General features: G+C 39.8%; 1 protein-coding gene across 1 annotated transcript; it reads right to left on the bottom strand.

The window, feature by feature from the left end:
- Positions 1 to 5,658: 5,658 nt before the first annotated feature.
- Positions 5,659 to 24,319, bottom strand: LOC134651659 (protein ovarian tumor locus-like). The gene is made up of 16 exons (XM_063506758.1): positions 24,008 to 24,319; positions 23,828 to 23,925; positions 23,584 to 23,738; positions 22,512 to 22,970; positions 22,154 to 22,444; positions 21,719 to 21,909; positions 19,742 to 19,874; positions 19,402 to 19,478; positions 19,032 to 19,118; positions 17,715 to 17,826; positions 11,235 to 11,414; positions 10,647 to 10,753; positions 9,543 to 9,673; positions 9,326 to 9,415; positions 7,343 to 7,485; positions 5,659 to 5,789 (listed from the first exon to the last, which is right to left on the bottom strand). The coding sequence occupies exons 1-16, from the start codon at positions 24,236 to 24,238 to the stop codon at positions 5,659 to 5,661; spliced, it is 2,616 nt and encodes an 871-aa protein (XP_063362828.1). The 5' UTR covers positions 24,239 to 24,319.
- Between the last annotated feature and the right edge of the window lie 355 nt (positions 24,320 to 24,674).

Genomic DNA, 24,674 nt, shown 5'->3' with positions numbered 1-24,674 from the left:
TCGTAGACATAAATATGGAGGATTCATAAAATATGGATCAAAAATTGTGGGCGGATAGTTGGATTAGTCAATCGAGTCGAAGAGGATTGTATAAATTATCCACAAACATGTTTGTGTTTGTCGAGCGCCGGTCGCTCCACACGCTTCCGGAGTTACCAATCACAGCCAAATATTACAAACTTTACAAAAATACTTTATTAAATTTTAATTCAGTGAACAACGCAAGCGCTCGACGCCTTCCCAAAATACCAGATGCCAAATCATCAGATTGACTTCTATAGCACAATCTCCGAGCACGAATAATTGCGCACATTGGCCTGTCTCTTTCGCTCGCGTACAATTTTATTGCTGTCGCAGCCCGTCAAGGACGTCGGGGTCAACGTTCGGAACTTTTCGTGCTCTGTCGCCGCACTTTAGACAAAACACTTACACTTCTTAAAAATTTAGGTGTCCAACACATTCTCTAGTTTCTAGAGTAGGTATCTTTGGTATTCGAAATCTAAAGGGGTGTCCCAAAAAGGACGCAAGATTTCAATTAGCCGCCATTATTGTATTTTAGTGCTGGCAACCCTAAAAAAAACTATTTGACAGCTGAATGTTTAGGGTTTGTAAAAATGGCGGGTTATACGAAAGATCAACGCGTTTTTATTATTGAACAATATTTCAAAAGTAATGAAAGTTTGGCGGGTACGGTTCGAAAATTCCGTCTCTCGATTCGGTGATCAGAATTGGCCCCCTAGATCTTGCGATTTAACGCCTTTAGACTTCTTTTTATGGGGTTATTTAAAGTTTTAGATTTCTATGCCAATAAGCCCACAACCAGTACAACCACTCATGCTTTAAAACGGGAAATTCGACGCTGCATTGGAGAAATTCAGCCGCATCTATGCAAAATGGTCATAGAAAATTTTGACAAAAGAGTGCGTATGTGCCATCAAAGCTTAGGAGACATTTGCCTGACGTATTATTCCACAAATAACCCTATTTTATGTATTTCAAGATTTGATATTCCACAAATATATTCATCGAAAAAAAAAATGTGTTTTTCATCAATTTCAAATCTTGCGTCCTTTTTGGGACATCCTTTAGTTTGCTATCTAGTGTTGTCTGATGCTGGTCATCTGATGATACCTGAGGCTGGTATTTTGAAAATTAGTTTAAATGTGAGTTTGACACCGGGACTAGCTTCAAATTCGTCGTACATTAGTTTTAAACGCTACAAAATATGTCTACCCAAGCACCGAGGTTCAAAATCATGACTTGAGATCAAAAATAGAACACTTTCGGATTTTAATCTAACTTACTAGAGAGATTCGTGTAAATGCGGAACGTGTAACTATACTATGGAATTTAGTTTCGACGCCTTGAAACGTCGTTCACACGAGACTTAATTCTAACTTAATAAAATGCCGAACGCAATGTACAGGTGCGCGCGGCTAGGCACCAAGCTTCGCAGTTATATTCTATCATTTCTTTTATATTGTTTACAGCCACAGGGTTTACAAAAACATCTACATTTAATAGGCCGTTTTTATCTATGGCATCAAGTGTACCGCAAATGTGCAACACTGCTTAAAGCAATCTAGTAGTATGTAGTATCTAACGAAACCTAGTTGTCTTTGGAATCTGATATATTAACGTTTTTGAAAATTCATATTTATAACTCTTTTACTTTTTTAACTGTCATTTTTCACTATGGAATGAAAAGTAACAACTACACAAAAAGAAGCGCACTGCGTAATTTTTTTTTGAGACTGATATGTAAATGATATGTATATTAGTCTATAAAAAAATGTTTTGTAGCGAAGCGAGGCGTTGCCAGCCGCGCTAATACTAATCTACACTAGAAACTTAAGTCTGCGTACCTACAATTAAATTGGCTTACTTTACAGTCTCACCTTACATTAAGGAATGTTGTACAACGCTAAAACTACGCGTCCTAAATGCCGATCCGTACAAAAATATCTCAAAAACCCTGTCAACCTCGACAATTTTGCAGCACCAGTGAACACTTAATCGATAATAAATTCGGAACAAATGTTGAGGCTCTGTGGGCGCGAGCCTTCAGTCTGGTTCGATTTCATCAAACATTGTCAAGTGCGCGAGTCTACAAAACTGTTACAACTTTTAAGTACAACACAAAATGTGACAACAAGACCGCTTTCCAAGCGTTTGTATATCTGCGAGAAATTGCCAGTTCGTTAAAAAATCTGACTCAAAGTGTCATGAAATTATGTGTTTCGCTTTTTAAACTCCTGTAGACTTGTTGAGAGTCGTGAGGCGTCTATTATTTTAAACCCACACGCAACCAAACGCTTGGAATGAAACGCATACTAAAAATTATCTTCGACATAAACATCTTTTGGAAACCTAGCTACAATTTTACCAGAAAGCTGTATGTCGATGATAGTTTTTAGCGCTATAAGAAAAAAAAAGTCACAGACTTGTTGTCAACAAAATAACAGAAAAGACTGATAGGGTAAGAGCAAAATCTAAATTTGTTCTTACAACTACGCCGGGTATTCATATCTCTGTACGCGTGACATTTAACATTTCTATTGCTATGATAATTGACATTGGTCCTAGAATCACGCGGCGTAGTATTTTGCAAGCTTTCGAACCTGCGCTTACATACCTATTTTGAGAGGCTAAAAGTTTTATAATACAGTCAGCAACAGAAGGTACTAAGCGGGCCAGGTGTTCAAAAAGTTCATGACGCGACTTTATTGTTAAGAGAATAAAAGCGTGTCAAGGTAATTTTGGACATCTCGCCCGCTTAGCAACTTCTGCTGCTGACTGTACATACTTTTTAATATTTAATTAATTTCAAAAAGTGCCTATTTTAACTATGGATTTTCGCTATTTCAATTTAAGTTAGGTTTCTTACTAAGAAAATGTGATGATTTTTGTAATATTTCGGCGGTTAGAGACGGTTCGAAAGCTTGCTGCTTTTGGCACCTCGAAAAACGATATCCATTTTCACTTTCTGCTAGAGGTTGCAATTTGGTTTATTTTGGAAATAAACCCGCTATTTCCAAAAAAAATTTCCTTGTTTTCATCTCCACGCGTGTCAAATAATAAAGAGGAATTATACTTCGTTTTTCGTAGGACCTCGTTTCGGTCGTCCGTCTAAGACGACTCAAAGTTACAAATAACCATATACCAATTCGATGAGCATTTCGTTGTCAACATAACATTGCACTGAGTTCACTTATTTGCGTAAGATTTCCACAAACGTCTAGCATATCTTGTCAGTCGCGCGACTTAAAATATGGAGTCACGGCAGCCACGGCGAGATGTTCAGAACACATGTAATTTTATACTATAGGTACCTAATACATGTGACCAGTGCCCTGTTTATCAAAAGCTTGTAACTTGTAATACAAGCGGATGTCACTTTATGGCAGCTTTTGTTAGAAAGGGACTTCCACTTGTATTACAAGTTACAAGATTTCGAGAAACGGGCCCCAGGTCAGACGTCTGAATTTTCGCAAGGTATTTTATATAACATGCATTTGACTTTTTAAAATCTAAATTTACAAGCGATTTCGACATCAATCTGAACAACTATATTAATAGAGTAAGCTTAAATAGTTGAGATTCATTTGAGCATTAGGCATAATTAGCTCTTTTTGGAGTTAATATATAAACTATAGCTTGACATTTGTCAAAAAATACGCAAATAAGTAAACCTCCCTGACCTCCGTTAGAGCTGCCTTGCCAAAAATGTAATTTGAAGGGATACCTGTGCCCTGTTTATCAAAAGCTTGTAACTTGTAATACAAGTTACAAGCTTACAAGTTACAAAGCTTTTGATAAGTCCCTTTTTGACAGCTTTTGTTAGAAAGGGACTTCCACTTGTATTACAAGTTACAAGCTTTCTAACAAAAGCTGTCAAAAAGCGACACCCGCTTGTATTACAAGTTACAAGCTCTTGAGAAACGGGCCCCTGCCCTTTTGCTATACAGCATTCCTTAGTGACATATAAGTTAACCCTATAAATGTGCAGTTAAGAAAATTGACATAATTCGAACGAGGATTGTATACATCACAATATCACGACACTTATAAAAGCTACCACTAGACTATGAACAATTGAGTGTTACTAACGTTTAACCTTTTCGACGCCGTGTCAAACACAAAAGCTGTCACGCTGACGCCACGTCACCGAAGTGTCAAAACTGAAATTGAACTTTATGCATATGCACGTAGGTCTATGTTGCTCTGTGATATGTGACCGATTAATCGGTCTTTGGCGTTGAACCTACGGTGCGGATATATCGGTCATTGGCGTCCAAAAGGTTAATTATGATATTATTTATACAGGATGACATATGTGGTCGGAATTTCAGAAATCACTTTCGAGAACGATTTTTTAAAAATTATTGTCAACAATAGTACATTAAGGTATTATAGTTACAGAATATAACTTTAGATTCATGAAATAATAGTTTTCAACACGTTTTCAAGGTTACTCTGTATAAAGATTCTAAGGATTCGAGTTTGATATATTCAAGGTAGGTTACTTATTAGCATAATAACGAATACAGGGATATTTTTCAAAGGAGATCGTTCATTAGTCTTTGGGAGTATACTTTATGTAACTTATGGAATACATTTTAGCCTCCTGACGTGAAATATACAATACATTTTTTTAAATTGAAATAATATTGTTGAAATATTCGAGTTGATTTTGAAATCAAATTGAGCAAAGTAAACTGAATAAATTATTAACCATAGAAAATACTTGGTATTTTAGGGTTGTCACGCAAAAGGATAAAGTATACTGTAATGTCAGGAGATATGCCCTTCGTTTGTATGAGGCAGAATCATAGTGTTGAAACCCTTATCATTAGTCTGGGTAAACCCTGGTTTATGAAATAGTATTGTAATTTAAAACGTAAAAAAGCGCCCTATGAGGCCTAGGATTTCAAAAGGTGCGTCTAGGATTTCATTTTACAAAGTAGCGCCTATAGTGTGCGGCGCGTCATTGTGAACCTTATCGGAATGCACGAAGGTTGATATTGGGTCATTTGACATCTTTGGCGGGAAAGGGTAAACACTTATGGCGTTATTCATAAACGGTTGCTAACTAAGGGTCGGTTGCACCAAACTGTTTGTCACCGTTAAAGAGTTCGCTAAATTTTATTGTATGGAAAGTTTCATAGTAAACCGCCGCGCCGCGTCGGGTGACGTCGATCAGTCTGTCAAGTGCGGATGGTGCAACTGGCACTTAATCAGTTGATGATCGTCGTTTGTCCTTATCTGTCGTTATGCCATAGAGCAGCGGCCCGTGAACCCTTCACTTGCGGCCCGCGAGCCTCCCTGGCTATTTTGTATGTAATATTGACAAACGATAATGTCTGATATAAAGTATATATATATTAACAAAGTGCGGCCCGCGTCAGCTTCGACAACTACTATGTGGCCCTTGGCTGCTAAAAGGTTGCCGACCGCTGTTTTAAATCAACTGGTTGGTGTAACTGGCCCTTAATCAGTTGATGATCGTCGTTTGTCCCTATGTGTCGTCATGCCACAGAGGTACAAACGACGATCATCAGCTGATTAACTTAGCAGACATTTATGACTAAGGCCGTTAAACAGCAGGACTGACCTCAGGCTTCAACACTATTCTGGACTCGTGTGGAATGTTGGCAGTTACTTGTGATGGTCGTGCATGTTGGCGGGCGCGGGGTGGTGGGCGAGGGGCGGGGGGTAGTGCGGCGCGGGGTAGTAGTGCGGCTCCTCATAGCTCACGTAACCCATGCCGCCCATCATACCCAGCATGGCTGGAAACATACAAATACAGACTTACCTTGTAGACGCACTTGCGACTCCCGCTGACGCCGTTCCTCATATTAAAATTGAGATCCGTCGCGCGTCAGAGTTACGGTTGAAAAAATCAAGAATCATTTGTTACAGTCCGTGCGAACTCAAAAACAACAAGAAAGAACTACCTATGAAGCAAAACAGGATCGACAATTCTAAGCTCTTAGAGCTATAGTTCGTTTTTTAGCATAAAAAAGGTAAACAATCTTGACGTGTCTTTTTATAGAAAAACACTTGAAAAATAAGTCACGACAAATATGTAACAATTATGGTTTACCTTTGTTTTGTCGCTAATTTTTCTGTAGATTTTAATTTCACACGAAATTTTTCAAGTAATTTCATATTACAAATTAATCGTTACACAGAATCTTTAATTCAAACATTAGTTCGGTTTCACAGAAAAAATGAAAAAATAGTTTCGTTTTAAGGATAATTTATCCATGTAATTTCATTTCACAGAATCATCGATATGTATATAAGTTACTTCTCATAAATATGGTGTACCAAAATTTAAAATACAGAACAGTTATTTAGTCGAACATTAAATTCATAGAATAATATTATTAAAGTATTCTTCATACATATTTTTGTTAGGTCGAAAGTCATTGCGACGTCGTGTATCGGAACGCATACCAAATTGTAAAAAAGTACGGAGGGTAGTTGGTTAACAAAAACATTGCGGGTAAAATCATATGAAATGTTGACACAAATGAATGTAATGTTGCGGGGTTGTTATTGTTGAAGTTATATTCTTTATCGAGTCGTGGTCCGCGTCTGCTCCGGCGCTACGGGCAAAGCAGCCCCTTCGCCCTTGCGTATCAAAGCGCAGGCATTAATGCTCGCCTCTGCAGCTTCTGCTTCCCCTCCGCGCCTCCGGCTTTTTACATACACTCTAGGGGTAGGACAGACAAGACCACGTGGATAGTGGGGTGCTCCGATTCGTATTTTGGTTAGTTAGACTTTTATTAGATTTGGGATTATGAAAATCGAGGGGTCGCAGTTCTTACCTAACCTAACCCATTTATCTGGCAACAGTTCGTTTTCTTGGAGTAAAATACAAGTAGGAAATTGAAATAAATATTCTGTGAACTGTAGTGTCGTACAAATAATACTCGTTGAATAATAATTTTACAGTTAGTATTTTATTTCAAAATCTTTCAATAAATATTCTGAATTTTAATAAAGTTACATAGTATGTTTCTTACAAATGAATAATCGAAGAAACAAAATTAATTGTAACAAAAACGTGGGATTCGATTATTCTATGAATAATTTTCTTTAAAACAAAATTCGGTAATAAATTTGAAGGTAAAATAAGGGTACACCAACAACATTTACATTCTTCTGCTTTCATAAGTAATAGTTGCTAATTTTTTAAAAGCGTTTTCCAAAAAGACACGTCAAGATCGCGTAGTCTTTTTCTAATGCTAATAAAACAAACTATAATAACAAAAATATAACAAATTTTTGATCGTTCCTCATACATGGACGATTCATAAGTACTAATACTAACCTGGGTCCTCGACAGGGTAGTAGGGCAGCGGGTACATGGGCGGCGGGTACGGCATGTATGGTAGAGGCACTAGAGCCGGCTCCCCGCCCGCCTCCTCGTAGCGCGGCTCGCCCGACACGCGGCTGCGACACCACACACATTTACTACCGCACACGTGGCTACTTGTGTATAGTTTGTAGCTTTCTAATAGAGCCCGAAGGCTAATCCTATTGTCTATTGTTAAGAAAAACCGCTCGTGCCACGTGCCACAACCACCTGCATAAAAAATCGGTACTTCGGTTACTGAGTGCCGGCGAGTCGAACGCTACAGAACCAGTCTAAAATGTGTCATCGAGATGCGTAACAAAGGCGCGTTATCGGAGAGCGCACCTACACTGGTTTTTTGAGCGTTGGACTAGCCCGCGCTCAGGTGCCAAATAGAATAATTAGGACCCTTTTTTGCAGGTAAGTAGCACGTGCGGTTTTACTGAACAATAGACAATAGGATAAGCCTTTGGGGTATACTAAAAAGCTACAAACTATACTACCGCAGACGTGGCTAGTTGTGTACACAGCCCATTCAAATCAGGGATGTTGCGGATGCCGATTTTTTGACATCCGCGGATGCGGATGCGGATTTTTAAAAGCTCACATCCGCGGATGCGGATGTCAAGGTAGGTACATAAAAAACGTCAAATATTAAATTTTAGTAATTTTTATTTCAAAAAACCGGCCAAGTGCGAGTCGGACTCGCGTTCCAAGGGTTCCGTACATTAAGTCCGACTCACGCTTGACTGCTAATTTCTAATAGGTTTATTGGCTAATGACTAAATTACCTAGCAGTCTAGCACTTACGTCGATGCTAAGACGTTCCTGTACCGACCTGTTCCACATCCGCATTAAATCCGCATCGATTTCATGCGGATGCGAATGCGGATGCGGATGTTGAAAATAATGCGGAAGTTCCGCGGTTGCGGATGCGGATATTCGCAACATCCCTGATTCAAATTACTACCTACATTACGATACAAGTGCGAAAAGTAGGAAATTCGCAACGAGTGGCGATAAATTGAAACACGACCGAAGGAAGTGTATTAAATCGACACGAGTTGCGAATTACCTTTTCGCACGTATATTGTACAACGTTTTACAGTACATATGGTCCTTAAAATTTTTGACATAGGCACGTATTGCCCTAGGGCGGTAAAGTAGCACCATATGTACTGTCAAGTATACATACCTAGGCCAGTAAAGTAGGACACGCCTCTGATTACATGCAGTTGTCGGCCGAGGAGAAGCCGAGGTCGACAAACATGTGAGTCGCGTAACTTAAAACTCGGATAATTCCAATTCCAAGATTTTTTTTTTTTGAGATTTACTTTTTGTTAATTGTTGTATATCCTTTACAAAACTGTAAATTTAGGGAAAATCTCCTAAGACCATTTTGGCATAGCAGCACGGGAGCTGCCCACAGGGCCCCATTAAATAGTACATTACATACCTAGGGAGGTGAATTCGTAAATGCACCAGGTCGCAGGTGTTTGTGGCCCGAACCGAAGGTGAGGGCCATAAATACGCGATCTGGGGCTTTACGAATTACCACCCGTGGTTTGTCTAAAGTTTTACGTCTTGCCTTGGCCAGGAAGTGAGATTTTCTTCTCGCGTCGCGTAAAATATGAAACTTGTATAGGTGAACTTCACAGTTTCAGTACAAAAAGTACTGAGGTCGACTGAAGTGGCATGACAAATACGACCGTTTCCGAGAAAATACGATTGCAAAGGATTATGCACTACATCTGTATTAAGGCTCATTTACGGTGCGAGAACTCGCATGCGAATTTCATTACATTGCGGGTTTTGATCGGTCGGTTGAATTGGACGTAACCAACAGTCCGCAATGTAACTAAAATCGCATGCGAGTTCGCGCGCCGTCTAAATCAGCCCTTAATGTGGGTGGTTAAGAATAAGAATTTGTTATTTGTTTGGTTATTAATTAATACATACCGGTTGTTAGGTCCCTTGTTGGGCACGTTGTTGTTGTGCGGCTTGTTCTGGTGGTTGTTCATTGATCCGTCTTGATTCCCGCGTTTGAATCTGCAAGATAAAATGGCACCATTAAATAAAAATACAAGATTATTGTCTAGATTGTTCATGTTGATTGTTGCCTCCACTGGGTGCTCTGTGCAGGGATGTCTACATGTCCTAACATGTCTAGACTGACCTGGGACCTAGCAATGGCCGCTGTCCGTTGCCCTTGCCCTGCATGGGCGGCTTGTCCTGCTTGTGCTTGTGTTCGTGTTGATTGTTGCCTCCACTGGGTGCTCGGTCTTGCAGGGATATCTGCTGCATGTCCTGTAAATTTTTTTACAACATTATTATCATTATTTAGTGTCATACAATTTTGATACAACAATTTGCCTATTGCATAATAAAATACATACATATAATACGGCGTGTCATTCAATATCTCGCTTTCACTTTTTAGGGTTCCGTAGCCAAATGGCAAAAAACGGAACCCTTATAGATTCGTCATGTCTGTCTGTCTGTCCGTCTGTCTGTCCGTCCGTATGTCACAGCCACTTTTCTCCGAAACTATAAGAACTATACTGTTGAAACTTGGTAAGTAGATGTATTCTGTGAACCGCATTAAGATTTTCACACAAAAATAGAAAAAAAAACAATAAATTTTTGGGGTTCCCCATACTTCGAACTGAAACTCAAAAATGTTTTTTTCATCAAACCCATACGTGTGGGGTATCTATGGATAGGTCTTCAAAAATGATATTGAGGTTCCTAATATCATTTTTTTCTAAACTGAATAGTTTGCGCGAGAGACACTTCCAAATCGCCTAAATACGGAACCCTTCATGGGCGACTCCGACTCGCACTTGGCCGCTTTTTATGAGTTTATGAGTTGTTTTACAACACAGAGTTATGTCATGTTCATATCATAACAAGATGACACCATGACAAATTGGTAAACCAGGATTGTTCTCGTGTCTGTATACGCAACAATGTGTGTGTACCCGGGGCAGACAGTTGCTGCGCCATGCCAGTGGGGAGACACTTCTGACTTCGGGCAAACTCGGCTCCGTTCGGCTCAGCATTGTTCCGAGCAATTCTTAGGGTTGACGCAACTTGACGTTCCTTTGTGTGCACGACTACAGATAAGATAATGGCTTGAATTTTGACAACCCTGAACAGCCGAAAGGGATAGTGCCATAAGTTAGAAAGGAATATCATGCCGTATATGACAGATATTGCCAGCAGGGTGCAGGAGTGTACCCTGGACAGCACTGGTAGTGGAAGGTGGACATGTACGTACCATGGCGAGGTCCCTGGGCGAGTAGTGCCTCGGAGGCGGCGGCGCGCCGTACGCGGCCCACATACACTCCACGCCCAGGTTGAAGTAGTAGCGCAGCGTCGGGATATCTAAACGCACAAAGAAAAATATTAGGGATTGAAAATGCGCAAGGTCTAAGTATTTCCTCATAAACTTGGTTTTTATAATCCCAAATACTATACGGCTTTTTCATGACTTCACCGCGTTCACAGTCTCCATCGCCGGGCATTATTAGACAGATTAGACCTGGTCATTTTTATTGCATTATATGTACCTATGTATCTATGTCGGTTTCCGATGAAGCTGAAATTTTGTATACGTGTCTAAGTCGGGGTTAAAATGCAATATTATGGTACCGTGGAGCTGATATGATGATGATGGCAGGAGGAGGCCATAGGAACTCTGTGATAAAACAACGCAACCTAATTGTGTTTGGGGTTTTTAAAATTGTCTCGATAAGTATTAGTTGTCTGTGGAAAGAAGAGTACAGTCGGCGATAAAAGCTTGTACCAAAAATCAAATTTTTGCCAAAAACTTATTAACACTGGTAACTCTAGTACCCGAACTGACCGTTCATAGGCAAGTCGGCGCCATTCGGCTGCACGCTCTTGACGACGTGCGGGTTGACGGGCGGCGGCGGCGGGGGCGGGGGGGGAGGCGAGGCGCACCACACGAGCGACTTCACGCAGCCGCCGTAGCCGTACGGCGCGCCCGAGTTCACCGGGACCCCGCCGCCCGGCAACACTGGAACTATACATTATTGGCGTTATTCATAAACGGCTGCTAAAGCTTTGGATTCCTCCGAAAACGGTGCCGTCATATGACGGCCGTCATATAGCGGCAGCAAAAGACGGCCGTCTTTACGGTGGCGACATGTGGAAAGTACCACGGCGTCATAACACACCGTCATCCACCAAGGTCAAAGCGGCAAATTTGAAAAATGTAGGCGCGATGGGATAACGTCCCATAGAAAATTTGAATTTCGCGCCTTTTCCTACTGACAAGATTTGCTTGATCATCTATAATTTACTTGGAGGATGAAATATCATCAGAAGAGGAAAATAATCGTAGTACGGAATCATTTATTCAAATCTCGTGTCATTTATTCAAAATGGCGTCACCGCTATCTAATAAAACGTTCACGAAACTATCGACAAGGTCATGACGGCCGTCATCTTACGTTACGTTGACAATCAACGTAACGTAACGCCGTCTAGGAAACCGCGCCATCTTGTTTACATAGACAGCGTTCTAGTGACGTCAGTCAACGCTATATAGCGGCCGTAATATGACGGCACCGTTTTCGGAGGAATCCAAAGCTTAAGGGTCGGTTGCACCAAACTGTTAATCATCGTTAAAGAGTTCGCTAAATTTTTATGTATGAAAAGTTTCATAGTAAAGCGCCGGGGCGCGCCGGCTGACGTTGATCAGTCTGTCAAATGTGGTTGGTGTAACTGGCCCTTAATCAGTTGATGAACGTTGTTTGTCCCTATGTGTCGTCATGCCATAGAGAGGAATAAACGATGATCATCAGCTGATTAACTTAGCAGACGTTTATGAATAACGCCATACATATTTATTATTATTTTGAATAGATTTTTCATATCTTTTCATTTTATGTACTTTGTATAATTATGTGATTGAATAACAAAATAAACCATAAATCTAGTCCTAAATTAACCTGAGGCATTGTTAATAAACATGTTGCTGTGCTCCCCACTCTAGGTGGAGAGCAAGACGAAACATTCAGTTTATAAACAGATGTCATCGAGTGTGGACGTGTGTGACGCAAGTTTAGAAACATGGAAAATCCTCGGGCGACATCTTAGCAACAACTAAACTCACTAGTTTACTAGTGTGGACTGCTAAGTTTCAGAAACAGTGTTTACGGTAAACTTGTTGCAAAACATAATGATCAAATTCATAAACAGTTTATTAACAAATGTTGCCTAATGGATACCCGGCTTTATTCAGTGTGTATTTTATTAGTATGTTTTTTTTTTCTTTTGTTGTTGTTTAGTAATTAGTATGTATGTATAGATTTATGTCACTTTTTAACCGCCTTCAAAAAAAAAGGAGGTTCTCAGTTTGACCCGTATGTATGTATGTATGTATGTATGTATGTATGTATGTATGTATGTATATTTGTTCGCGATTATCTCGCGTTTGGCTGAACCGATTTTGATGCGGTTTTCAGAAAAGTGTTTCTTACATTCTGGAGAAGGTTTTAGTATACATAGATCTGAGCTGATGCTGAACCCTGGCTGTACCTAGTGGAACTCAGGTTTGGTGCAACATAGGCTCACGCTGTTTTGGTCATCCGACACGCCTTGATGAGCACTTGGGAGAGCAGTACCCAAGATAGAGCTGATGCTAAACCCTGGATGTACCTAGTGGAACTCGGGATGTACCTAGTGGAACTCAGGTTTGGTGCAACATAGGCCAACGCTATTTTGGCCATCCGTCACATCTTGATGGGCACTTGGGAGAGCAGTACCCAAGATAGAGCTGATGCACCAAACCACCCTGGCTGGTAGGGTTCACCCTGGCTGTACCTAGTGGAACTCAGGTTTGGTGTAACATAGGCCCACGCTATTTTGGTCATCCGTCACATCTTCAGTTTATCAGTTTATCAGTTTATTTATTGCATCCATGGTAGTTACATTTGGTGTTACATAGTAAAAGTAAGTTTCACATGGGCCCTGGTAGGGCAGAGCAATAGTCTTAAATCTAAAATAATTATGCTAGGTACTAGACAGTGTTAATGAAATAGTTGTATAATTTAGGTCCTATAACAATGGTTAGGAGATTGTAATTTAAATTTTAATAGCACAAATTTATTAATGTCTAGTAGATATTATTGATAATTGAAAATTGAAATTAACATTGAAATTGTAGGGTAGGTATATAATATTAATTTATTTAATAGTTATGTCAAGATTTAGAAATATTATGTTACACAATGTTTAATAATCATATATAAAAGATAAATGAAATAAAATTAATAAAAATGAGTAGGTAATAATTAAAGCTAATAACATTCGTGATCATTTTTATCTTCCAAGAAATCATCCAATTTATAGTAGCACTTGTTAACTAATAAGTTCTTCAACAATTTATTGAATTGTTTGTCTGATGTCTGAAGTTTAATGTCGTCACTGAGTTTATTGTATATTTTAATGGCCATCATTTTTGGACTTGTTTTGTGTAGCTGTAGTTCTGAACGTTCGGGTGGCGCCAGGGTATGCTTGTACCTACTTTCATATCGTCGAGGACGGTCTTCAAATTTTGGAAAGAAATGAGGATATTTTCTGACGAACTTACACATTTCAAATATGTAGATTGATGTTAATGTCAGGATTTTATATTTAATAAAATAGGGTCTACAACTGTCTGGTACTGTGATATTAGCTAGTGTGCGTATGCATTTTTTTTGCAATATGAATATTTCCTCTATATCTGTACTATTTCCCCAAAGGATTATCCCGTAATTAAGCCACGAAAAGGCGTACGCGTAGTAAGCCGCTAGAGCGCATTCGAAGTTCGTTGATCGTTTTAATTCTCTTAGAGCATATAAAAATGTCGAAAGTTTACTGGCTAATTTCTGGATATGTGATTTCCAATTGATGTGTATATCAATATTCAAACCAAGGAGGGTGAACGTATCTACACATTCTATTGTTTGTCCGTTAAAGGAGTAATTAATATCTAACGCGTTTTTTTGATATGGTCTAAATTGAATTAACTTGGTTTTTGTAAAGTTGATCTCTAAATTATGGTCTGTCAACCAGTCAGTTAGTTTTGTCAGTATATTATTTATGTCGTTATGCAGGTTTTGGTCGTTTTGACATGACATTAGAATCGAAATATCGTCCGCGAACAGTATACATAGGTCATCCAAATTCCCAGGGAGATTATTTATATATATTAAAAATAGTAAGCATCCGATACACGATCCTTGGGGAATGGAATGCTGAACTGATTGAGAGTCCGATTTAACATAATCGATCATTCCAGTTTGGTAGTCTAGGTGTTGTATCTCGACGTATTGTTTACGGTTCTCTAAGTACGAGGTGAACCATTTATGAGCTGTACCTCTTATACCTATTTCGTATAGCTTGTCTAGGAGAATTTTGTATTGTACTCTGTCGTAGGCTTTCGACATATCTAGTAAAATACCGACCGCATATTGTTTGTTATTTAAAATATTTAGCGCTTCTTGGATATATTTATATGTGGCCAGTACCGTTGAACGGTTCCTTCGAAAACCATTCTGACTTTCATTAAAAATTGAGTATTTTTCGCAAAATGAGTTCAGACGTTTACACATTGCTAGTTCGAAGATCTTTGATGAAGTCGGTAGTAGGGCAATAGGTCTGTAATTGTTGGGATCTGACTTAGTACCTTTTTTATGAATCGGCTTTATAATAGAAGTCTTTAGTTTGTCGGGGAATACTCCATCAAAAAAGGACTGGTTAACGAGCAGATAGTAAGGTAAGGTCAGTTCATCAGCACAGCTCTTAATTAATTTAGGCGGTAATTCATCGATGCCGTAACTACTTTTGTTTTTTAAGTTCTGAATGATCGCCCTTATTTCACTCGGCTCGACCGGTCTCAAGTACATGGTGTTGAGTGTGCGTGGACCCGGCCGCCCGCGCGGCTCCTCTCCCCCGGTGACTCGCCCGACGGATGCAAAAAATGCATTGAATGCGTTTGCTACTTGTTTCGGGTCAGACGTAAGATTAGTATTGATCGCTAATTCAATATTATGTTGTGGTCGTTTAGTGATTTTGTTTGTGCGCTCCTTTATTATTCTCCACATGGCTCTAGATACGTTCTCGGAATTTCGTAATGTTGCTATATAATGATTCTTTTTAGATTGTGAAATGGCGCGTTTTAGTAATTTTGCATATTGCTTGTAGTGTCTTATGAGGATTGGATTTTTTGTATAAGTAACTAAAGTTCTTAAGAGCCTTTTATGTTTACATGACAATTTTATCCCTTTAGAAAGCCATTTGCTTTTAGGTTTTGACTTTATTGTTGTTAGCTTTTTTGGTATGCATTTATTTAGCGTTTCTATTAATGTACTTTCGAAAATGTGATAATTTACGTTAACGTCATTACTATGTTGTAGTTTTAGTTTCCAATCGATTATTTGTAGCTCTAGTTTAAATTTGGATATATTATACGTATTAAACGACCGCTTGTGTGTTTTCCAGACCGTAAGATCCCTTTTTTGATTCTCACTTCTTCTTCTTCATCTTGATGAGCACTTGGGAGAGCAGTACCCAAGATAGAGCTGATGCTGAACCCTGGCTGTACTTAGTGGAACTCAGGTTTGGTGCAACATAGGCCAACGCTATTTTGGCCATCCGTCACATCTTGATGGGCACTTGGGAGAGCAGTACCCAAGATTGAGCTGATGCTGAACCCTGGCTGTACCTAGTGGAACTCAGGTTTGGTGCAACATAGGCCAACGCTATTTTGGCCATCCGTCACATCATGATCAGCACTTGGGAGAGCAGTACCCAAGATTGAGCTGATGCTAAACCCTGGCTGTACCTAGTGGAACTCAGGTTTGGTGCAACATAGGCCCACGCTATTTTGGTAATCTGTCACATCTTGATGAACAATTGGGAGAGCAGTACCCAAGATAGAGCTGATGCTGCACCCTTGCTGTACCTAGTGGAACTTAGGTTTGGTGCAACATAGGCACACTTTGTTTTGGTTAACCGACTTGTCGTCGTGTGCCTATGTTGCAGAGTTCCACTAGGTGGGTCGATGAACTTTTTTCTAACTGCCTTTAAAAAAGGACGTTCTCAGTTTGACCCGTATGTATTTATGTACGTATGTATGTGTGTATGTTTGTTCGTGATTATCTCGCGTTTGGCTGAACCGATTTTGATGCGGTTTTCAGAAAAGTGTTTGTTACATTCTGGAGTAGGTTTTAGTGTACAGTACATGGATGGTTTGAAAAACCAATTGGACCCGGTAGGTGGCCATGCTATCGGTATGACTACCAACAAATTTATGTTGCTGAAACCGATTTAGATTAAATAGTGGGAGTGGGAGTCGGACTCGGACTGGGACTGGGAATGGGAGTGGAAGTGGGAGCAATATACATACAAATCGTTTAGCACCAAAACGTCATATTATGTTGTGTCGCGATTATCATCGAGTTGGGCCATAGTTACTAGCCCAAAACTAAATGGAGAGCCTAACAAACTAGTATTTTAGCCCAAAACCTAAAATAAATGAAGTACTACGTATCACTAAAAAGTAAAAAATAAAATTAAATAAATAAAAAATAATTAAAAAATTAAAAATAAACAAAAATAAAACCAAAATAAAATAACTTAATATAATATCTTTTTAAAAAAAAGGGAACCGCCTTCAAAAAACCCACTGAAAAGTACAAAATAATTTTTATATGGCACCCGCACCCCTTTACGTGTCCAGTCCCTATCCCGTCGTAAAGCAAATTTTTGCCAAAAAGTAATTAATACCTAATAATAAGAAAATTAATAATCATCCGGGTAATTACTTAGTTTTTGAAGGCGGTGCCAAACCAACAAAAACAGTGTTTACTACCAATCAGAAAAAAAATACGACTAAATTAATGAGTAAACTAAGTATGTCTTTATAATGCAAGTAAGTGCAGCGTTCTTCGTTGTCTAAAATATCGGTTCTCAAAAATTTTGGTTTGGCACCGAATTCAAAAACTAAGTAATTACCCGGATGATTATTAATTTTCTTATTATTAGGTATTAATTACTTTTTGGCAAAAATTTGCTTTACGACGGGATAGGGACTGGACACGTAAAGGGGTGCGGGTGCCATATAAAAATTATTTTGTACTTTTCAGTGGGTTTTTTGAAGGCGGTTCCCTTTTTTTTAAAAAGATATTATATTAAGTTATTTTATTTTGGTTTTATTTTTGTTTATTTTTAATTTTTTAATTATTTTTTATTTATTTAATTTTATTATGTCTGTATTTTGTGTGTCGTTGGCGTATGTGTTGTCTCACAGTGTAAAGTAGCGCACACTTACCCGAGTAGCCGGTCATGGGCGGCTGCGGCGCGGGCTGCGGCGTGCGCGGGCCCGGCGGCGACGCGCCGTGCTGCAGGTGCGAGTGCGCATGCGCGCCACCCTCCCCCACGCTCTATAGAAACGTACTAACATGTTACACACGCACCTCTCATATCCCAGTGGTATTTTTATGGATTTGAGAGGTGCTGGGATTCGACGAGTTAAGGGCTCATTTAAACGGCGCACGAACTCGTATACGATTTTATAATAGTTACATTGCGCACCATTGAGGTTACATCGATTCAGCCGACCGATCAAATGACGCAATGTAATGAAACTCGCATGCGAGTTCTCGCACCGTCTAAATGAGCCCTAACTTGGGCCAATACCAGCGTGCCGGCAGGGCAATAAATAAAATGAGAAATGCAAGTGCGAGCGACACAGCCAGCTTAATAATCTACAAGCACGTTTATTTTGACCCCACAGGGCCACAGTAAAAAAGCGTAAATTCCACTGAGGTCTACAGGGTATGGCAAATCCTAGGGTGATATTGTTAATCAAGGAACAAAGGTCCAAATTCCAACACAGCAGCTCCGGAACAACAGCTAAGAACGCAACCGAAACAAACGCAAGATGAAGCAGGGAGTCAAGGAGCCGAGGGTAGAAATTAAATTTTCCAAAAATTACAATATTATTAAAAAAAGTAAGTATTTTATAGAGACGGTGAAAGCTGGAAGGTCGGTTGGCCGCCTCTTCAATTGCTGTGTTACCTACTAAAGTGTCTAAAGTTCACGCACGGTCCCTAAGGGCTGATTTAGACAGCGCGCAAACTCGCATGCGATTTTAGTTACATTGCGGACTGTGGTTGCGTCCAATTCAACCGACCGATCAAAACCCGCAATGTAATGAAACTCGCATGCGAGTCCCCGCATCGTCTAAATGAGCCCTAAAGCTATTAGACATATTTTACCTGGTTGACGAGGGCGTGGTTGTCGCCGTTGGAGAAGGCAAGCTCGTGCAACAGTCCAGCATCAGGGGCAGTCTTCACTTGTCAACCCTACATGTGGCACACACCTGGTTGTAAAGAACATACCTGGTTGACGGGGGCATGGTTGTCACCGTTGGAGAAGGCAAGCTCGTGCAACAGTTCACCATCAGGGGCAGTCTTCACTTGTCAACCCTACATGTGGCACACACCTGGTTGTAAAGAACATACCTGGTTAACGGGGCATGGTTGTCGCCGTTGGAGAAGGCAAGCTCGTGCAACAGTTCACCATCAGGGGCAGTCTTCACTTGTCAACCCTACATGTGGCACACACCTGGTTGTCGAGAACATACCTGGTTGACGGGGGCATGGTTGTCACCGTTGGAGAAGGCAAGCTCGTGCAACAGTCCAGCATCAGGGGCAGTCTTCACTTGCCAACCCTACATGTGGCACACACCTGGTTGTAGAGCACATACCTGGTTGACGGGGGGCATGGTTGTCACCGTTGGAGAAGGCAAGCTCGTGCAACAGTCCAGCATCAGGGGCAGTCTTCACTTGCCAACCCTACATGTGGCACAAACCTGGTTGTAGAGCACATACCTGGTTGACGGGGGCATGGTTGTCGCCGTTGGAGAAGACAAGCTCGTGCAACAGTCCAGCATCAGGGGCAGTCTTCACTTGTCAACCCTACATGTGGCACAAACCTGGTTGTAGAGCACATACCTGGTTGACGGGGGCATGGTTGTCGCCGTTGGAGAAGGCAAGCTCGTGCAACAGTCCAGCATCAGGGGCAGTCTTCACTTGTCAACCCTACATGTGGCACACACCTGGTTGTAAAGAACATACCTGGTTAACGGGGCATGGTTGTCACCGTTGGAGAAGGCAAGCTCGTGCAACAGTTCACCATCAGGGGCAGTCTTCACTTGTCAACCCTACATGTGGCACACACCTGGTTGTAGAGAACATACCTGGTTGACGGGGGCATGGTTATCGCCGTTGGAGAAGGCAAGCTCGTGCAACAGTTCACCATCAGGGACAGTGTTCACCTGCCAACCCTACATGCGGCACACACCTGGTTGTAGAGGACATACCTGGTTGACGGGGGCATGGTTATCGCCGTTGGAGTGAGCGAGCTCGTGCGGCGCGGCGGCGCCGGGCCGGCAGTCCACCATCAGGGGCAGCGCTTCTACTTCAACCTGTAACACCAATCACACATATTTAACACCAATTACATACGTTAACAGTGTTACTACTACTTTTTTTCTACTCTAGCACTCTGTCAATTAATAACTGACAATGATATCTAAATCAACTTCATTTGAAGCGCGGCGTGGTGTCCCTGAAGTAGAATATAGGAGGAATATAGTACAATTGTTGTTTTTTTTTAATCTAACGTCTAGACAGTATGTTCGAACAAGGTAAGTTTTGATTTTAGATTGTTGCTGCTGTATAAATATTGTGTGCAACGATACATAATTAGGTCTTAAAATTGTCGGACCCGTTTTTACAAAACTAGACTTCGCCTCGTTTTGTGACTTCGGCCCTTGAATTTTAAGAACCCTTATGTACCTGTTGCACAAAACACACATATGTGTACGATTGAAGTTAATTATTGTAAACCTTCTTTGACGTAAAAGCGCTCTCGTGACTTTTATTGTTTGAAATTAATTACATATTTCCGGTTATTTTAAACGGGCGTAAAACTAGTAGATAGTTGTGACTGCTATACCTATCTAATATGCGTATTCAGGGTTTAAAAAAATAATTAACAATTACCTTCTTCCTAGCGTTGTCCCCTTTTTTAACACGACTCACTACACGTGCCTGGGATTCGTTCGGCATACTAATCCAAAGAATTGGCACACGCACTAGTTTTACCCTTAACCTTATAGGAGGATATATTTAATATTTCTTTTAAAACAAACTTTCAATATCGACAAACCTAACAGTGAACTGTAGTCCCGAAGCTAAAATTAAAACTGCGCTTGGAAATCAAGTGATACGCTTAACGCGGAGCGCGACCACTATCTAGATGAAGTGCGCTACTCAGCACCCTTGTGATTGTAACTGGAGAGGTCCTTTAACACGTTAACTTTGGTGAAAAAAGCGAGGAGTACTTCACTAGCTCGGATAGTGTTTTTATCGAGGGGATAATGCTTTTTCCAACTTAGGTAACTTGTATGTTTGAATTTAATTTATTTTGTTTGAGACAGTAGTTTTATTTATTTATGAATATGGTTTCTATTTGTTTAGCGGTAGGTTTTGTAGATAATTTAAAAAGATATAACAGTTGTTAACTATGTAATGGTACCTGTAAAAGTATCGTTTTTAGAGGGATCCTACCATAATATTTATTTAATTTATTAGTGAACCAAATTAAGTAAATTTATAAAGTGTCCCGTTTAACTTATATACTTATAAGGTCTAAAATTTATTCTAAACGGGATAGTACACCCATCTGCAAAAGTGCATGGCAATGAATTATATTCATTATGTATCCATGCAATATTGTTTTTAGCAAGAATAAAAATATATAAGTTACACTTAAACCAAATTTATTGAACTACAATTATACCAATTTGCCACTGAGTTTAACTTCTAACTACTACTAAACTACTTCTAATACTACAACTAACTAATTTACTAAAATAGCTACGATATGGTAACTGATTTATAAGCACCTCACTTTTCAAAGACACCCAAAAACGAGAAATAAAATGGAAGTTTCATATAAAATAATGAAAAAAAATTTAGTTTGTATCAATTTAATATAGTTTGAAATAACAATTATTAATAAAAAAACATGGGTGTGACATGCTTATAAAGCCTTCAGAATGTATAAGTATAAGCCTCCACAAATATCTATACAGAAACAACTGCAATAATGCAGCAGAGCAAATAATTATGCAATTTTTTTAAGTTTGTTTCAATAAATTCTCTCATGTTATAATATAAAAAATATCAGAGATCCAACCCATACATACTGAAGGCTGTGTACAAAATACTCCTACTACTACTTCAATACTAGACTCCGACTAACAGACAGCGGTTGAAAGTTTGCAAAATCCAAGTGCTGGTACGTAGGCAAATTGATATCGGTCTGGTATTGGTTTTCCTCCAGTACTTCGTCCTTCCACTGCAGTTTTGGGGGGCTCTTGGCTTTTTCAGGGCTCTTAGGTTCCTCGGGCTTCTTGCGAGTCTTGGTAAGACCCTGCTTGCGTGAGATGTTGCCTGGGTATCGTCAAATGGGGTAAGAATTTAAAAGACTCCAATATATATATAGTTTTATATAATTTTTTGCCAATATGCTAAGTCAAAGTAAATACTTGTCAGGAAAAAGAGTGAATGAGTAATAATTTATTAAATATTTTTGACTTGCCCAAAAAGCAAATTTTACATTTCTCTGTCAAGTAGCATATTGACAGGTTAAAAAGATAATCCTTTAAATAGTTTAAATAAATATGCAATACAACACCTATTTGTTGCAACATTTGGCTTAAAGTTGGAAGGTGGTGCGCCCGTGAGTATCGATACGGTGGCGCCCACGGCCGAGCCTCTGACACCGACAGGGGCTCCAACTGGTCAAAGTTAACCACCCGCTTCTCTCCCAACTCTTCAATGAACACTAGGCAAGGCCCTCCGTCCGGACGCATCTCCTGGATATGACAGTGATACGGATCACGCTGATCCGCTTGCAACCTACACAGGCATTTCACGCCAACTTGAAGAGTTGTCCCATCCGAATATCTGGTCCCATAACGCAACTCTGTAAAACCACACTTGTAATTATTGGAGGCCAATGGAACTGTCAAACTAATAGGAAGATGTAATACCTCTTCTGAGCTCACTCCAAACGTCAAACTCAATGTTGCGGTATATGTCCGGATCCAAAGCTTTAGCCACCTTGTACGGGAATGGTGTTATACCATTGTCAAGTAAGTCCTTAGCGCTGTTGACATTGAGGCAGTTCATGCAGACATTCTCAAGCTGAATGAGGCTTCGGTTAAACACGAAAATGCTCAAAGATTCCTTCAGCAAGCTGGATCTTTCTAGATTATCAGTGTGGTGCATACACTTCAAGGCCACTGCATTATTGTTCCTGTCCTTGTCATCCTCGTTGGAAGATTCTATGAAGATTTTGGCCCTCTCCTTCTTTTTGCGGCGCTCCACATTCTCGGACATGAAGTACTCAATGTGATTGGTGGGGATTTTGTCATGGAGCATTTTATCCACGGCATAGGACAGGTCTTTCAGTTGATACACTCCATCATATAGTATTTCGTATACTAGTGCTATAAATAGTTGCTCGACATTGAGTATAAAATAAAAATAATACAGATCAAGCTATTAGAGAAAACCTGGCCGCCCAGTAGTATAGATATAGTAGTACTGCACAAAACAATGATGGTCCTTTGTATTACAATGTTTTACTGTAAGTATAAACTATGACCTCACATGTGTATAACATGTTTCAGTAATCAACAATGATGTGTCTACAACGTGACCCAAAATTCAATGATAAGCTGGCACCAGAAGATGGACCTGCTCACGACTACTCGAGGAAAAAATTGTAGACATGGTTGTTAAAAATACCACTAGGGGTGTCGATTTTCATTTTTTTTTGTAATTCCATAATAAATTGATATTTTTTTTTCTTTTTTTTCCTCGAGTAGTCATGACCAGGTCCATCTTCTGGTGCCAGCTTATTGTTGAATTTTGGGACACGTGGTATATAGTACACATTCTACAATATAATAACACATTGCAGATCATTCAACCAGGTTTTACCCCCATTGCTTAGGTCACAAAAATATAAATTATAAAAAGAGAATTATTATCTACAGAAAATTAAAGATAGGGATTTCTTCAATTGATGATTATAAGTTATAAACGAAATTAACTTACATTGACAAAATGATGATGTATTAATGAATTCTTTTGTGTACACCGCATCAAAGTGCTTGGTGTCGGGTGAATAGAACAGAAATATGGTGTCTCCGTAACCATTGCAAATCTTTGTTTGCGGGCCTTTGTTGGCTTCAAATATCACAAAATCGCGTCTGTAATCAACACGTCAAACAACTTTAAATCTGTAGGTAGACACAAATATCAATTGAAGGTAGATAAAATAAATGTGTATAATTCTTACCTATACAAGTGGCTCATAGCAGATATTTCAATGAGTCCACCCCACTCAGAAGGATTGGACATCTCTTTGAGATAATTTTCGAAAGGACAAGTCAATGACTACAACATAAAATACTCAAATTAGAATGAAAATTGGAGGGAAAAAAATAAACATAACTGAACAAGAAATTAAATATGCTACCCCTTCAAACAGGTGTCTCTGTGAAGCCATGAATTGTACGCAATCAAGCCGAACTTTGTGGAAGTATCGCTGTGTGTTGAAGATGTTCTCAGACACGGCCCTGAACAGGCAACTAGAGTCCCTAGCCGTGTGCTTCCTGAAAAACCCCATCTCGTCTAGCCAGCGGTCCGGCTCAGACGAGCGCTTGTGGATTTTCCAGGGCCCGCGGCACCGAATCGGTGAAGGCGACATTGTATCTACGGCTAACTATCTGCAGGTAAACAAAAACAAATGACGCGGCTGATAACTATACACCCATCGCCGTCACGAACGTTAAGTAATAACACTTTTAAGTGAATAAAATGCACTAATTAGAGTGTAATCGGTATTCTTAAATCCATATCGTAGCTATTGACTGGCAATGGCAAATGGTTGTTTTGCAGTCTACGATACACAACACGTGCAAATTTACAGATCGATCTCGCGGTGCTAAATTGTTATTGAATCACTTACCAAAATGATTTATCCCAACAGTCAGCATCAGTGTTTGAACTATATTTCTAAATACGGACTTGTTTTTCAAGATAAATGAATGAAAATTGCACGTGCCAAAAGCAAACCGTCAGAGGCCGGCGGGAAGCAAAATCAAAATAGCATTTTTGTAATGATGTTGCCAATCAACAAAACG

The sequence above is a fragment of the Cydia amplana genome, chromosome 10 (assembly GCF_948474715.1).
Source record: "Cydia amplana chromosome 10, ilCydAmpl1.1, whole genome shotgun sequence".
Taxonomy (NCBI): domain Eukaryota; kingdom Metazoa; phylum Arthropoda; class Insecta; order Lepidoptera; family Tortricidae; genus Cydia; species Cydia amplana.
The sequence above is the reverse complement of the archived record's forward strand: the minus strand, read 5'-3'. Positions and strand labels throughout refer to the sequence as shown.